General features: G+C 37.3%; 1 protein-coding gene across 5 annotated transcripts in view; it reads left to right on the top strand.

Annotated features, from left to right (window-relative positions):
* Nucleotides 1–1,371: 1,371 nt before the first annotated feature.
* The window catches only part of SLC38A9 (solute carrier family 38 member 9), an 82,525-nt gene continuing 69,369 nt past the window's right edge, over nt 1,372–14,527 (top strand). For 2 of the 5 annotated variants that reach the window (XR_001430288.3, XM_015072552.3), the window contains exons 1-2: nt 1,381–1,538; nt 14,380–14,526. Coding sequence is in view for 3 of the 5 variants with exons in the window: in XM_015072552.3 (XP_014928038.1) it covers nt 14,414–14,526 (113 nt within the window). In the remaining 2 variants the exon portion in view is untranslated. Of the gene's footprint in view, nt 1,539–2,372; nt 2,473–14,379; nt 14,527 lie in introns of those variants that run through there. The other 3 variants (XM_015072553.3, XM_027041861.2, XM_027041860.2) reach the window with 3 other exon arrangements.

Here is a 14,527-nt window from a genome sequence, read left to right as displayed (position 1 = left end):
GTTTTACTTTTTTATTAGATGCCAGAGTCCCAAAAAAAAGTTGATTCTGGCAGTCTTGCCAGCTTATGTACTGCTTTAACAGAGGGAACATGTTCAAGTTCCCTAATCTGCTATTTTCATTCCTGTCCCTCAGTACCATTCACTTTTGTGCTTTTCAGTCTTGTCAAAATTATCTTCTAGACCTGGAATGCAAAGAAAGAAGAGAATTTTGCTATCACTGAAATTATCAAAAGAATGTTCTGCTTATTTGAAGGCAGGCTAAAGGGTAATTGCAAAAAGATTTTTAATAAGGACACCATTAGCAAAATAACTTTTATCTGCCTTAGAGGCAGTACTTCTTACATCATCTTCCTTGTTGTCAAGCCCTCAATAATACAGGCACTGTTTGGTGGTGTTCAAGAAATCAGGTTTTGGAATAAGACTTTTAGAGCATCAGGTTTTAAGTCTGACTCTTCTGCCATTTAATAGTTGCTTGGCCTTGGGTTAGTTACTTAAATTCTATAGGGTTGTTCCCATGTTTGTAAAATAGGGATAATATACATTTCTAGAATCATGGTGGAGATTTAAAGAGGTATTATATGTAAAATGCTTGGCATTCAATATCAGCTTTTAAATTTGGATTTGTTACTTTGGATTATCACATTACAATGCACTTGTGGGTTTTTTATTGTTTTTGTTTTTATGGTTGTTTTCTTAAAAGAGAAAAAGATGCTACTGGCTTCCTATGTAACGGCATAGGTGATGCTATATGCTTTCCAGGGGACTTTGATTGGGCTGACATGTTACAACATGCACACTCATTTTACTTAGATTATAGGTTTATTTGAGGTGGCTTTGGGAGAAACTACTAGGGATGCGGAGACGGTGCTAAAATATACCTCCAAAGCCCCTCTTTTAGCATGGAGACAAATTCGTCAACGCATTAAAATAATAAAAGAAAACAAACGCAAACAACAACAAAAACCTAAGTGTCCAGACATGAGAGTGAGAGTGCCACCCCAACATTTTTCAAACCAGTTTTCCTTGTTGTCCGTGGGATTCAAGCACGTGACGACAGTACAGAACACTAGCCAGAAGGGCCTGTGAAAAGAGACTGATAATGGGAGGTCAGCCCTTTCCTATGTGACCTCTGGAAGTGTAAAGACTGCAGGAGATGGCGTTCCTCGTCCTCGATGCCTTTAAACGTCAGGGAAGCATCCCACACAGGAACCAACAGCAGGCAGCAGAGGAGACGAGATTTGCGTATCTTGACCGCCCCACCTCCTAAAGCCGGGAGTGGGGCTGGGCTCTGCGGCGAAAGGCGCGTTGGCTCTCGCAGAGGCCTCTGGGAGTTGTAGTCCTCAGGGGCGGGAGGTTTGGCAGCGGCGCCTGGCTCAGCGCGCTCAGAACTCCATCCCCCGCCGGTCCCCGCGGCCGAGGCTGTTGTCTCTTCCTGTCCAGGGGAGGAGAACCCCCTCCTGCCTCAAGTTGAGTGGATTTAGGAAAGGGTCTCCGTTTTCTCGCCCATTTTTCCCAGATTGAGGGCTTGGCCGGTGCAGGTAGGCCTTGTTCCCTAGTTTTTCAAAATCACCCCTCGGGAGGGAGCGGGGAGTGGGGGGTGGGAGGAACAGAGGGGAAGCGGCGGGAACCGCTGAGCTTGCTGAAGAGCCGGCTGTCATCGGGGAAGTTCTTTGGTGAAATGCGCCCAAACAGTTGCTTCTTGGGGGAGCGTTGAGGCCAAAGTCGGGACAGAGGAGACCACCCCGGAGGGGAGACGCGCGCTCCTCTCTGGGCTCTGGTGACTCCCATCCGATAGGGGCTGAGAGAATTCGAGGGGCTGTGGGGAGTCGGTGCCTGCTTAAGCCTTAAGGCAAGGCAGGGTGACTGTAGGTAAACACCCGGGTGAGGGGGAGAATTGGGGTTATTGCGGCAGTGGGAAAGCCTTTCCCTGTCCCGAGTAGGGAAGAGTTGGAGAAAGCAGATCAGGGAAGAAACACCCTTGTGCCTTGAGCGAGGACCACAAATGGGTTGAGGGCCGAAACAGTTAAATCCTTGCCACACTTTTCCTCAGCTCAAATGTGAGACACGTGTCTTGATAGTAGGTGGCTTGACATCTTAGCTGTCTTAGAATAATAGAGCTGGAAGAGGCCTTTTAGAGTATCTAGTCAAGCAGGTTCTCCTCACTCTATAGATGAGGAAACCAAGGTCCATCAAGCTGGAGGAACTGCCTCCCTTACCACCAAATAAACAATTAATGGCCAACTTGACTAAAACCTAATTTTCAGGACTGTCAAGCAGTGCTTTAATCTATTGCTGAGATCAGTAGATCAGCAAATTGTAACCTGTTGCTTCTCCTTTTTTCTTTTTAATGCTGACATATGCAAAATAACAAGAAATCCCTGAAGGGAACATTTTGAAACTTCTCAGTAGGTCAAAGAAACCCTTGTCTTAAGTTGAAGAAAAATCTCTACAAACTTCGTAGTAATATAAAAGGTTGGTAGTAAATTAAGATGTCACCTTTCCTTTCTCAATGTATGCCCAGTTGAGCTCTGAGAACTGTAGCCTTAGATTTTTTCTTTCTATCTTAAATGCTGAATATCTCAGTCATATAAAAATAGTATGCTAATTGACAATACCCTAAATATTTACAGTAAAGGGTAAACAGCATGGGAATACCAACCTGAATTACAAAATAAAATAATAATTTATAGTATTTTTTTGAAAAGGAGATAGCATAAAACTTAAAAAAAAATCATTAGGAGGATAAAAACTTCTACTAGGCCTGCATTTTATAATACACTTAAATTTTACTTCTCCATCAGCGTTCTTTCTTACTGCCTAAACATAACTTGAAAGCATTTAGTGTTCCCATTGTGGGTTCTTTGGTGCAAGTGCATTGCTCTGGCTGCTAATTTCTTTTATTAGACTACATTGCCCTCCAGCACTGTCAAATTTAACACCTTTTGAAGCATTTATCGATCAGTTTGGAAACATGTTTCAATAGTCACATCAGAATTGAAGCATTACAGTTCTTATTGACTGACCATTAACTGATTCATACAGAAGAAGTTTAGATAAGTTTGTTACTGGACTTTTTATAGCAGGTACAGACTTACATAGAGGAAAACACATATACACAAAATAACTTATTTAACCAGGCTGCCTTTTTAATGATATGGTTCCATTGGCTTTTATATTGGCAATACAGAGGTGGGTAAACTATAAGCATTGCTATGACCATGGCCACCAAATGTATTTATTTTTTATAAAGTTTTATTAGAACACAGGCATGCTCACTCATTTGTATATTGTCTTCCGTGCAAAAGGACATAGTTGAGTACCTGCTGAGATCATGTGGCTCAGAAAACCTAAAATGTTTTCTGGCCTCTTACAGAAAAAAAAAATTTTCCATGCTTGCTCTGTTAAACTGAAATGTAATTACAGTATCTGAAACTACCATATACAGAGGTATTAGTACTAATTTTCAGTCTCTGAGGAGGAACATATAAATACTTGTATAGTGAGTGGGTCCACAATACTATTGACTCTTAAATAACACAGGTTTGAATTGTACAGGTCCACTCAGACATGAATTTTTTACAGTATAATAGTATAAGTGTATTTTCCTTAAGATTTTCTTAATAACATTTTGTTTTCTCTAGCTTATTTTATTGTAAGAATACAGTATATAATACATACAACATACAAAATATGTGTTAATTATGTTATCAGTAAGGCTTCCAGTCAAAAGGGGTTATTAGTAAAGTTTTGGGGGAGTCACAAGTTACATGTGCATTTTCAACTAGGGGCGGGAGGGAAGTCGGTGTCAGCAGCCCAACACCTGCTTTATTCAGGGGTCACCTCTACATTTCTTTGGGCAAAAATGAGTGGGTACTATTACAGATTGATCCTAGCCTCTTGGCCAGATACTATAGCCGTCCTTTTGCAAAGAATTGTGAAAGGACGTTTCTGAGCCTAGTGTGGAAAAAGCTGACATCCTTTGAAATGTACTGATATAGTCAATACCTTTTGAAAATAGTGTCATATAAACTTTCTTTGGTTACTTCCTATGTCCTTTTTATGGAGAAAAGTATTTTTCAGCACAGGCATCAGCAAGCAGGTCAGTAAACTGTTATTTTCCTATTGAGACCCCATACTGAAACCAATTTTAAAGTCCATGATTAGGGACTCATTAAATCACTTAGCTTTGACATTAATAGCCTTTCTTCTGGGACTTTTGTTTTATTTTATTTTTAAGTTTATTTATTTTGAGAGAGAGAGTGCACATGCTGGGGAGGGGTAGAGAGGGAGAATGCATGGTCAGGATAGAGTCTGACCTGGCTGGAACTCCCAAAACTGAGATCATGACGTAAGCCAAAATCAAGAGCTGGACAGTGTAACTGACTGAGTCACACAGGCACCCCTGGAACCTTGTTTTCAAACTCAAAGGACTGAGTGAGATATTGGAAGTGAATATATCTGTATATGTCATTTTGCATGTTTCGCTCCCTATTATCAGTGTTAGGTCTATGGCAAATTGATGGTATAGAGCTATTTAACATTTCAGTTAATCATTGATAGCACTATTCTGTGTTATTATAATATTAGCTGTGGATTGCTAATTTACCTCTCAACCTAATTTATCAAACTTCAGAATACCTAGTAGTTCTACTTACCAAGACTTTCAAAAAGGCATTACGTTTCCTTTGAAATAACATTGTTGGGATATTTGAAGTTCAAGCTAATTGACTAATTGAGGCAAATGAAAATTACCAATTTCCTTACAATTCTTGGTATTTACTTGAATATTATTAAATCTTTTATTGAAAAGCACTAGGGACTAGATCATTGAGATATCAATTTTCTGCTTGTTTGGAATAAAGAGCTAATTTGACAATGCCACAAAATTTCAGATTTGTTTAGAACAAATAGACGTAAGTGATTAAACTGGAACCTTTATATCAAATCTTGTATGCCCCTTGTGTGTTCCTTAACTTTGATTTTCTTTTTTTGGTAAGACTGACTGAAATCAGAGGATCTTTCTAGATTTTTCTCATTCTGGTGGCGCTTGGGTGGCTCAGTCGGTTGAGTATCTGATTTTGGCCCAGGTCGTGATCTCACAGTTCCTGAGTTGGAGACCCACATCAGGCTCTTTGCTGACAGCTCAGACCCTGGATCCTGCTTCTGGTTCTGTTCCTGAGTTGGAGACCCACATCAGGCTCTTTGCTGACAGCTCAGACCCTGGATCCTGCTTCTGGTTCTGTCTCTGTCTCTCTCTCTCTCTGCCCTTCCCCCCCCCACCCCAAAATAAATAAATATTAGATTTTTCTCATTCTGGGTTTCCTAACATTTAATCTTAGCAAAAGTATTATCTCCAGGAGTTACAAGAATCCTCTCTTCCTAAACTCAACTTCATTCTCAGTTTAGCATAGGAACCAATACCACAGAAAGTATTGGTTAAAACATTAAGTTGAGGGACACCTAGGTGGCTCAGTTGGTTAAGTGACCAATTATTGATTACATCTCATGTCATGAGCCCACAGTTAGTGAGTTCGAGCCCCTCTTTGGTTTCTATTCTGGCAGTACAGAGCCTGCTTGGAATTCTGTCTCTCTCCCTCCCTCCCTCTCCCTGTCTCCCTCCCTCCCTCCCTCCCTACCCCGTTCATGCTCTCTCTCTCAAAATAAATAAACTTTAAAAACAAAAAACATTAAGTTCAGGCAGACATTGCAGTATACTGGAAATAACATATGGGACCAAAGTAACCTGGTTTCCATCAGTAGGTGGAAATAAATAGTAGGTGTTCAGTAAATAAAGGTTAGTTCCAACTCCCATTACTTATTTATTGGTGTGTCTTTTTCTCAGTTTTTCTCCAAAGTGACACCTAGTTTTCTTCTTCAGAAATTAATTATTTCCTTTAGGTCTGTTCTCTTTGTGACAGTTCAGTAATCCTTCAAAGCTCAACTTCTTTATCTTTCTTACCTTACTGAGTTTACTCACTTTATACTAAAGGCATGTAGATATGTCAGCTGATTTTATTCAGGCCACTAAGTTAAGCCAAGATATAATGTTGAATTTTGTTAGTTACTTTTAAAAAGCCAAAAAATAAAGTGATAGTTATTATTTCTTGAATACTCATTGTGAGCAAGGTATGTTACGTACATTATCTCATTAAATCTCCAACTCTGTAAGACTAGTACTTTTATTATCCCCCACACCAGTGAGTCTTAGGGAATTTAAATAAGTTGCCCAATCTTAGCAGAGCCAAGATTCAAATCCAGGGAGTATGACATGAGCTTTCAACTACCACACTTTACTTAATAAATCAGAGTAGGCCATGCCCCAAATTAACCATTGTATATAATTCAAATAAAGGAATACCCTGGCAATGCTTTCTGAAGATAATTTTATCAGTTTTTGGAGATTGAGGAGCAATAAGGTTATGTTTCCTTATCAATATTAAATTTTTTTCTCTAGCATTTCTTAGCAATTCTATTGATCACTTTTCTCCCACTGTATACAGATTTCATTAAGCTTAGTTTTATTAAGTTCAGAAATAACAGCAAATTTCTTTACAGAGTTAAGCAGTACCTGGCATGCTTTTAAATGTTTACACAAATGAATTTATAGATTTTTAGAAAAATTTTTATGTGCCTTAGATTTTCTTGAATGAATTTCCCCCTGTTTTTTGTTTGTTTAGAGAGAGAGACCACAAGCAGGGGAGAGGGGCAAAAAGAGAATTTTTAGCAAATTTCATGCTCAGCATGGAGCCCAACATGGGGTGTGTTTTTCTCAGTTTTAAAACTGATCCCATGACCCTGGCTTCATGACCTGAGCTGAAATCAAGATGCTCAGCTGACTGAGCCATCCAGACACCCCCACCCCCAGTTCTTATATTCTTTTCAATAAAAGGATACTAGTTGTCTGACAATCATCTTTTCAATTCCTAAAATATTTAATTTTTGAAATTTGAGAGAATGTTTTAAAAGTTCTGTAAAGCTAATAACTTGGTTTTTTTCAGGAGGCAAATTAATGCTGTGACTGAGATTGTATCTGTCAGGGGTTTGTTTAAGATAGATTCACTGTGGGAATTTCACAAGCCAATAGTATACAGGATAATGTCTCTTAATAAGCCAATAAAGAAATTACATACTCCAAATCAATGATAGACTGTCACCCTGTTGTTCAAGAGAAGGGGGGCAGGAAAGGAATAAAGTCCAAATTGAGTTAAGGTATACGCTTTGGAGTTGGTACTTGGGAGAGACAGCTTAGTCAACCAGAGCTAATGTCCTTCTACCTGCGCAAAAGTTAAAGTCTCCTGTTAAAGCGCATTACTAAAGAGGGTCATTGTCCCTGTTAATGGGCAAGATGATTTTCGGCACTGCTGTACCAGGCTTTTGCCACTACAGATAAAAGTGGCCTTTACCTCAGCAGGAGCTAATTGCCCCCAGGTATTTGGAGAGCTCTTTTAGATCAGCAAAGAACTGCCTTGCCTACAGGAAACATTCTGATAGTCCTTACATACTTGCTATTTACAGTACAGATGTCCCCATGCCATAGTTGCTTCCTCATAGGTTTTTATTGATAAGCAGCTGAGCTACTGAGTTCTTACCAGTGAAAACAGACAAGATGATGACATCCTGATACAATTACTTCATTCTTCTATCAAAATGACTTTACTTCTAAAACTTTTTTTTTCTTTGTCATAAAGGGATGGATTAAAACAAGTTTACTTAGATTGTAAACGCGTAGATTTTAAATCATATCAAACCAATACACGACATAACTTCTCTACAATAGCTTTATTTCTTTCCCAAGTTTTTAATACCTATGTCCACCTTAATTCAGTATGTATTCTTCATTGATATATTATATAGAATATCTTCTCTCTATATCCAGGGAACAACTTTTTCAAGTTAATTTGTCACTGCAGTTTTAAATTAAGGAAATTTGTTAGGACTATTACTCCTAGTTTTATAATTAGTGGTTCAAAGTAATCTTGAAAACTACTGCTTATTAGTTTTAAAATTTTAAACCAAACAAGTCAATTGAATTATTAATTCGTTTTATTATGTAAAGGAAGGAACTGAAAGATTAAGTTTGTGTTTTTGCTTCTCAACTAACTCTGTTTTGGTGAAATTACTTTGTCTCAGTTACTTTCATCTTAATGAAATTTTAATAACAATTACCACTGAATAATGTACACTTGATATTCAGGATCATTTCTGATGCTTCACATCCAAATATGTAAATTGTGAATCTGTGTTTTAAACAGTCAAGTAAACTTTTTGCCATAAAAAAAAATAAATCTTGCACTGATCTATTGCAAAGCTAATTTGGGAGCTAGGACCAACAATTGGTGTAGATTTTAATTAGAAGTGAAATGATGAACTGCAGGGTGCCTGTGTGGCTCAGTTGGTTAAGAATCCAACTCTTTGTTTCAGCTCAGGTCATGATCTCATTGGTTTGTGGGTTCAAGTCCTGAGTTGGGCCCCATGCTAACAATGCGGAACCTTCTTGGGATTCTCTCTCTCCCTCTCTCTCTCTGCCCCTCCCCTCCTTGCTCTCTATCCCCCTCTCTCTCAAAATAAATAAATAAACATTTTTTAAAAATCTTGCACTGATATATTACAAAGCTAAATTGGAAGCTAGGACCAGCAATTGGTATAGATTTTAATTAGAAGTGAAATGATGAACTGAAAATCAGAATGGTAATTAACATCTTACTAGGTTTTATTATGTAAGTGATTTAGGATAAGTTGCCTAATTTCTAGACTTCTATTGGGCTGGATAATATTTTTTAAGTTTATTGAGGATGGGAACCATGAGTTAAAATTTAGGGGCGCCAGGGTAGCTCAGTCCGTTGTGTCTGACTTTGGCCCCGGTCATGGTTTCACAGTTTGTGAGTTCAAGCCCCACATCAGGCTCTGTGCTGACAGCTCAGAGCCTGGAGCCTGCTTCAGATTCTGTCTCCTTCTCCCTCTGCTCTTCCCCTGCTCGTTCTCTGTATTTATCTCTCTCAAAAATAAATCATTTTAAAAAATTAAAAATTTTTGGGGTGCCTGGGTGGCTCAGTCAGTTAAGCATCCGACTTCAGCTCAGGTCATAATCTCACAGTCTGTGAGTTCAAGCCCCGCGTCAGGCTCTGTGCTGACAGCTCAGAGCCTGGAGCTTGCTTCAGATTCTGTGTCTCCCTCTCTCTCTGCCCCTCCCCTGCTCATGCTCTGTCTGTCTCTGTCTCAAAAATAAATAAAAAACTTTAAAAAATATTTTAAAAAAAAATTAAAAATTTTTTTCCCTTGGTATCTAAGTACATTGTAGAGGCTCACTGAGAAGTTTTGAATGCATATATTGTTCAGAGTTTGCCATTACTCAGTGTTTTAGTTGTCTCATCTTAAAATAATCATTTTTACTTGTGTACTCTGTATAGGAAGATACAGAAATAAAGTCTTTTATGATTGGAGATGATAGTATTTTGATTTCTTTTTTTGAAAAACCACCATTATGTAAGGTACTTCTTCAACATTATTTGTTTGTCTCTACTAAGACTAATAAGTTAATGAGAGCTTTGTCTTAAATGCTGGGCAGGACAGCAGAAGAGAGAAATGGAAAGAAAAGACAGATGAAAGAAAATGCACATATTCTGGGAATAGAATATGTTGCCAACATCCATGTCAAACTTATTAGTGGCATTTGACAACATTTGCCTACTTCTCTCTACCTCATTACTGCAGAATTTTTCACTTAGAAAAAAGAAGAAAACCTCAAGAGGCTGCATATGTAAAAACACAAGTTTTGTCATTTATTTTCAGAGAGGAATAATAATGTGTTGGAACATTTAGTTTCCCCTTACAAAGTATTAAGTATAATATTCATTAGTTTATGTAGTTTTCAACCACACTAGTGAGGTAGATGTTATTGTTTCAGTTTTACACATGAGAAAATAGATTCATGGCAGTTAAATGGTTAATCTTAAATTACATAGGTAGTGAGCGACAGCTAAGGATTGCTTACTCAAAAACCATGTTTTCTTTCTACTCTGTTATACATATATATTTAGAAAAATAACAACAGCAGACATAGGACTCCATTAAACAAATACAGCACCAATAAAACTTTACTTGTTAAGTCATCTGGTAATAAGAAACAGAAGAAAATGAAAGAAGACAGAGAAAGGGCAAAGAACAAGAAAGAAGCACAGCATAGTGACACAGAATACAGGCTCTGAGCTTACACTGCCTGGGTTTGAATTCTAACTCTTCCCCCTACTTATTAATTTTGTAATTGGTTAACTTCTCTGTGCCTTGTATCCTTATTTATAAAGTGAGAATAATCATAATAACTTATAGTTGAGGAATAAAGGTAAAGCACATGCCTTTAAATGTTAAAGCCTATTTATTTCACTTTACGGAGTTTGCTGTTGTGTGTGTGTGCTTGTTTGTGAAATACAGCATCCGTACAGAAAAGTGCTTAATACATGTCTAATTGTAGAGCAGATGGCCATATAACCAGAATCAAGTTGAACAATAGGATTTGCCATCACCATATAAGGTCCTCTATAGTCCCTCCCTATCACAACCTCTTCTTTTACCCCCCAGAGCAGGATTTCTCAACGTCAGAACTTTCGACATTTTGGGCTGGATAATTCTTTATTGTAGGAGGTATCTTGTTCATTGTAGGATGTTCAGCATCCCAAATTTACTCACTTGGTCTAATAGCACTTCCCCCAGTGATAAAAACCAGTTGGGTGGAATCAAATGCCTTACTGTATCACTCTACAACTCTCCCTTCTATGTACAGAGACTGTAAAGGGATAAGGGTAGAAGCAGGGAGCTCCATTAGGAAACTGTTGTAGAAATCTTGGTAACAAATGATGGTGGTCAGATCCTGGATATACTTGAAGAGAGAGCCAACACTATTTTCCTAATAGATTGAATATACACTGAGAAAAGAAGTCATGGGAAATTTGAAGGATTTTGGCCTGATTAACTGGAAGAATGGAGATGCCATCAATTGAAATCAGGAAAACAATGGGTGGGGTAGTTTTTTGGGAAAAAATTAAAAGTTCAGTTTTGGACATACTAGTTGTCTGTATATCCAAATAAAGATGTTAAGAAGTATGTATGCATATATCAAATCATTGTTATTCATCTAAAACTAATACAGTGTTGTCAATTATATTCATTTTTAAAAAGCCTGTTAACTGGGCAGTTAGATATACAAGTCTGATATACAAGGAGAGGAATTCTGGTTAGAAATGTTAATATGGAAGTGGTCATTGTCTAGATCAATAGAACTTTGTACAATGATGGAAATGTTTTATAGCTACACTGTGCAATACGGTAGCCACTAGCCACATGTGACTATTGAGCACTTCAAATGTGGTTAGTGTAACTCAGATACTGAATTTTAAAAAATTTAATTGTAATAAAAAATTAATTGTAATTAATATAAATCTGTATTACTATAAATTAGTATTAATAATACTATTATTAATAACCATTTAAATTAATATAAATAGCTACAAGTGACTAGTGGCTGCTGTATTATATGACATAAGTGATGTTACATGAGATTGGGTAACTACCTGTAAACTGAAGGCATACAGAGAAGAACACCTTGGGATTCTGCAGTTTTAAGAATTCTGGGACATAAGAAGGAAATAGTAAATGAGACAGAAGGAGGAGGGACCAGTGAGATATAGAGAAAACCTGGAGCCCTAGTGAATCTAGTTTATTAAGGAGGAGAGTGATCCCTTATGGGACTTATTTCTGATAGGGCAAGTAAATTAAAGACTAAAAAAATGACCAGTGGGTATAGGTCATTGGTACTGTAGAACACTTTCTGTGTAGTGATGGGGAAGATAGCCTGATTAGCATGGGTTTAAGAAAGAATGGGAAGATCTTACCTACTTTATGTTTTCTACTTGTCCTACCTCTTTTATGTTTTTCTTCTTTCTTGCCTTTGTTTAGGTCTGCAATTTTTTTTAGCATTCTCTTTTCCTACTCTACTAGATTTTAAGTTATATACTGTTTTCTATTTTAGTAGTTACTTTTAAAATTACAACATGCATTCAAAGTACAGTGTTGATCCGGACAATACAAGGACCTTAGAACACTGTGAGACCACTTGACTTTTTTTCCCTTTGGTCTGGAATTTTAATTCTTTTTTTCCCAGTCTTATGATAAGATTGTTTATGAATTCTGCATGGGATTTGTTAAATTTCTTGTTATATTTTATGAATTCTGGAAAATTCTCAGCCTTTATCTCTTCAAATATTACCTCTGTTATTTCCTTTCTCTCTGTTTCTCCAATTTCATGCATGTTAGACCTTCTTATTCTTTCTCACATGTCTCTTAACCCATCTTCCACATTTTCTGTCTGTTTTTTTCTCTCTCTGCCCTTCTGGATAGTTTCTTCTGATTTATCTTCTAGTTCATTAGTTTTGAACTTTTTTTTTAATGATTATTTTTGATATAGGGAGAGTGAATGGGGGAGGGGCAAAGAGTGAGGGGGGCACAGAATCCGAAGCAGGCTCCATCCAGGCTCTCAGCTGTCAGCAAAGAGCCTGATGTAGGACTGGAACTCACGAATGGTGAGATCAAGTCAAGTCAGATGCTTAACCGACTGAGCCACCCGGGCACCCCTTAAATAAAAAATTCTTAATAGCAAGTTGACAATAGAAGGAAGAAACCCTCTTGAATTTAGTTTCTATGATGAGGAAGACATTGTGCTTACAATCTTCTTTTTTTCTTTGTTTTATTTTATTGTTTATTTTTAAATTTTAATTCCAGTATAGTTAACTTACAGCATTGTATTAGTTTCAGTTGTACAATATAGTGATTCAACAATTTCCTATTTAACTCAATGCTCATTAAGATAAATATATTCTTTAATTCCCATCACCTGTTTCACCCATCCTCTTGCCCACCTCCCCTCTGGTAACCATCTGTTTGTTGTCTACAGTTGAGTCAGCTGGGGCAACTGGGTGTGTCAGTCACTTGAGCCTCTGACTCTTGATTGTGCCTCAGGTCATGATCTCACAGTTCTGAGAAGGAGCCCTGCCTCGTTAGGGCTCTTATGCTAAGTGTGGGAACTTCTTGGGATTTTCGCTCTTCCTCTCTCTCTACCTCTTTCTCTCTCCCTCACCATTGCTCAAAAGTAAATAAATTTTTAAAAAAGAGGCTGTTTTTTGTTTTGTCACTTTTTTCCCTTTGTTTGCTATTTTGTTTTTTAAATTGCACATATGAGTGATATCATAAAATATTTGTCTTCCTCAGACTGGCTTATATTGCTTAACATTACTCTCTGTAGATCCAACCATGTGTTTGCAAATGGCAAGATTTTATTTCTGGGGGGCTGAGTAATATTCCACTGTATATATATCTACTTTGTCTTATATATAAAAATAGGTAGCATAATTGTTTTCTGATCTTGTTTTCATAACCCCTAAAGTTGAAGTCTTTATGAATCTATGCTGTTTATTCTGGTTCTTATGAATAGTCCTTTATTTCTTTGCATACTAGGTTATTTTTGACTGTGTGCTGTTCATTGTCTTTGAAAGATTATTAGCAGGTCTTCTTTGAGGCATACGATTAAGTTGTGTCCTCCCAGAAAAGATTTACATTTGTTTCTAGCAGTTACTTAGAAGCCCTATTAGGCAGGTTAACTTTAAATTATATTCACAGCTTTAAGTGTTTTGACCTCCTTGCAAATCCACATGAAGCACAGTTTGTGGTATATAACACTTCCCCCTCTGAAGATGCATGCTTGTGCGTGTGCACATACACACTGCCTGTGGCAGTGTCAAGAAATCTTGTTTGTAGTTCCATTGTGAGGGAGTGAGACACTATTACCGCTTGTTAATCCCTAAATTGATGGTAAAGCTCTTTGTACTCCCAGCTGTGTTATTGGAAATAGAGGGGATGGTGTCTTACTACTTCATTCCTTACTTTGGGTGAATCATAGGTTTTATCTTCTATTTCTCTAATACTTCACATGGCCTTGAAAACCTCAGTCCCTTTTCTCCTGGTACAACAAATACTCTCTGGACAGAAGCATTTTCTTGAGCTGTTTTTCATCATTATTTTTGATGCTTTCAAAAGAGGTTTTCTGTATTTTATGCAATAATTTAAATTGCTTTCTGCAGGAAAATGGGCCCCAATAGGCTAATCTGTTTTATTACCGGAAATGGATTGTTCCACTTATTTTTAGTTAATCTGAAAAATAAACAGTAACTCCATTTCAACTTAGCAAATTTCTGATAAAATATTTTAGGCATATACCTCATTAAGTAAGGTATCATCAGCAAACTCCTATATTTTTCCAGTATCTTTATACATGCAAATGTATTACTAGTAGCAAAATAATTTTTAATTTTTTATCCATTCTGATTTATAAAGGACTGACTTCATCCGTGCTTAGAGGCTAAGAAAAATGGCAAATATGGATAGTGATTCTAGGCATCTTCTCATCGCTGAAGTAGATCATGAAATAAATCCTGGACCTATGAATATCCAGTTTGATTCATCAGATCTAAGATCCAAAAGG

Source organism: Acinonyx jubatus, chromosome A1, assembly GCF_027475565.1.
Source record: "Acinonyx jubatus isolate Ajub_Pintada_27869175 chromosome A1, VMU_Ajub_asm_v1.0, whole genome shotgun sequence".
NCBI lineage: Eukaryota > Metazoa > Chordata > Mammalia > Carnivora > Felidae > Acinonyx > Acinonyx jubatus.
Note: the sequence above shows the minus strand (reverse complement) of the source record. Positions and strands in the feature narration are given on the sequence as shown.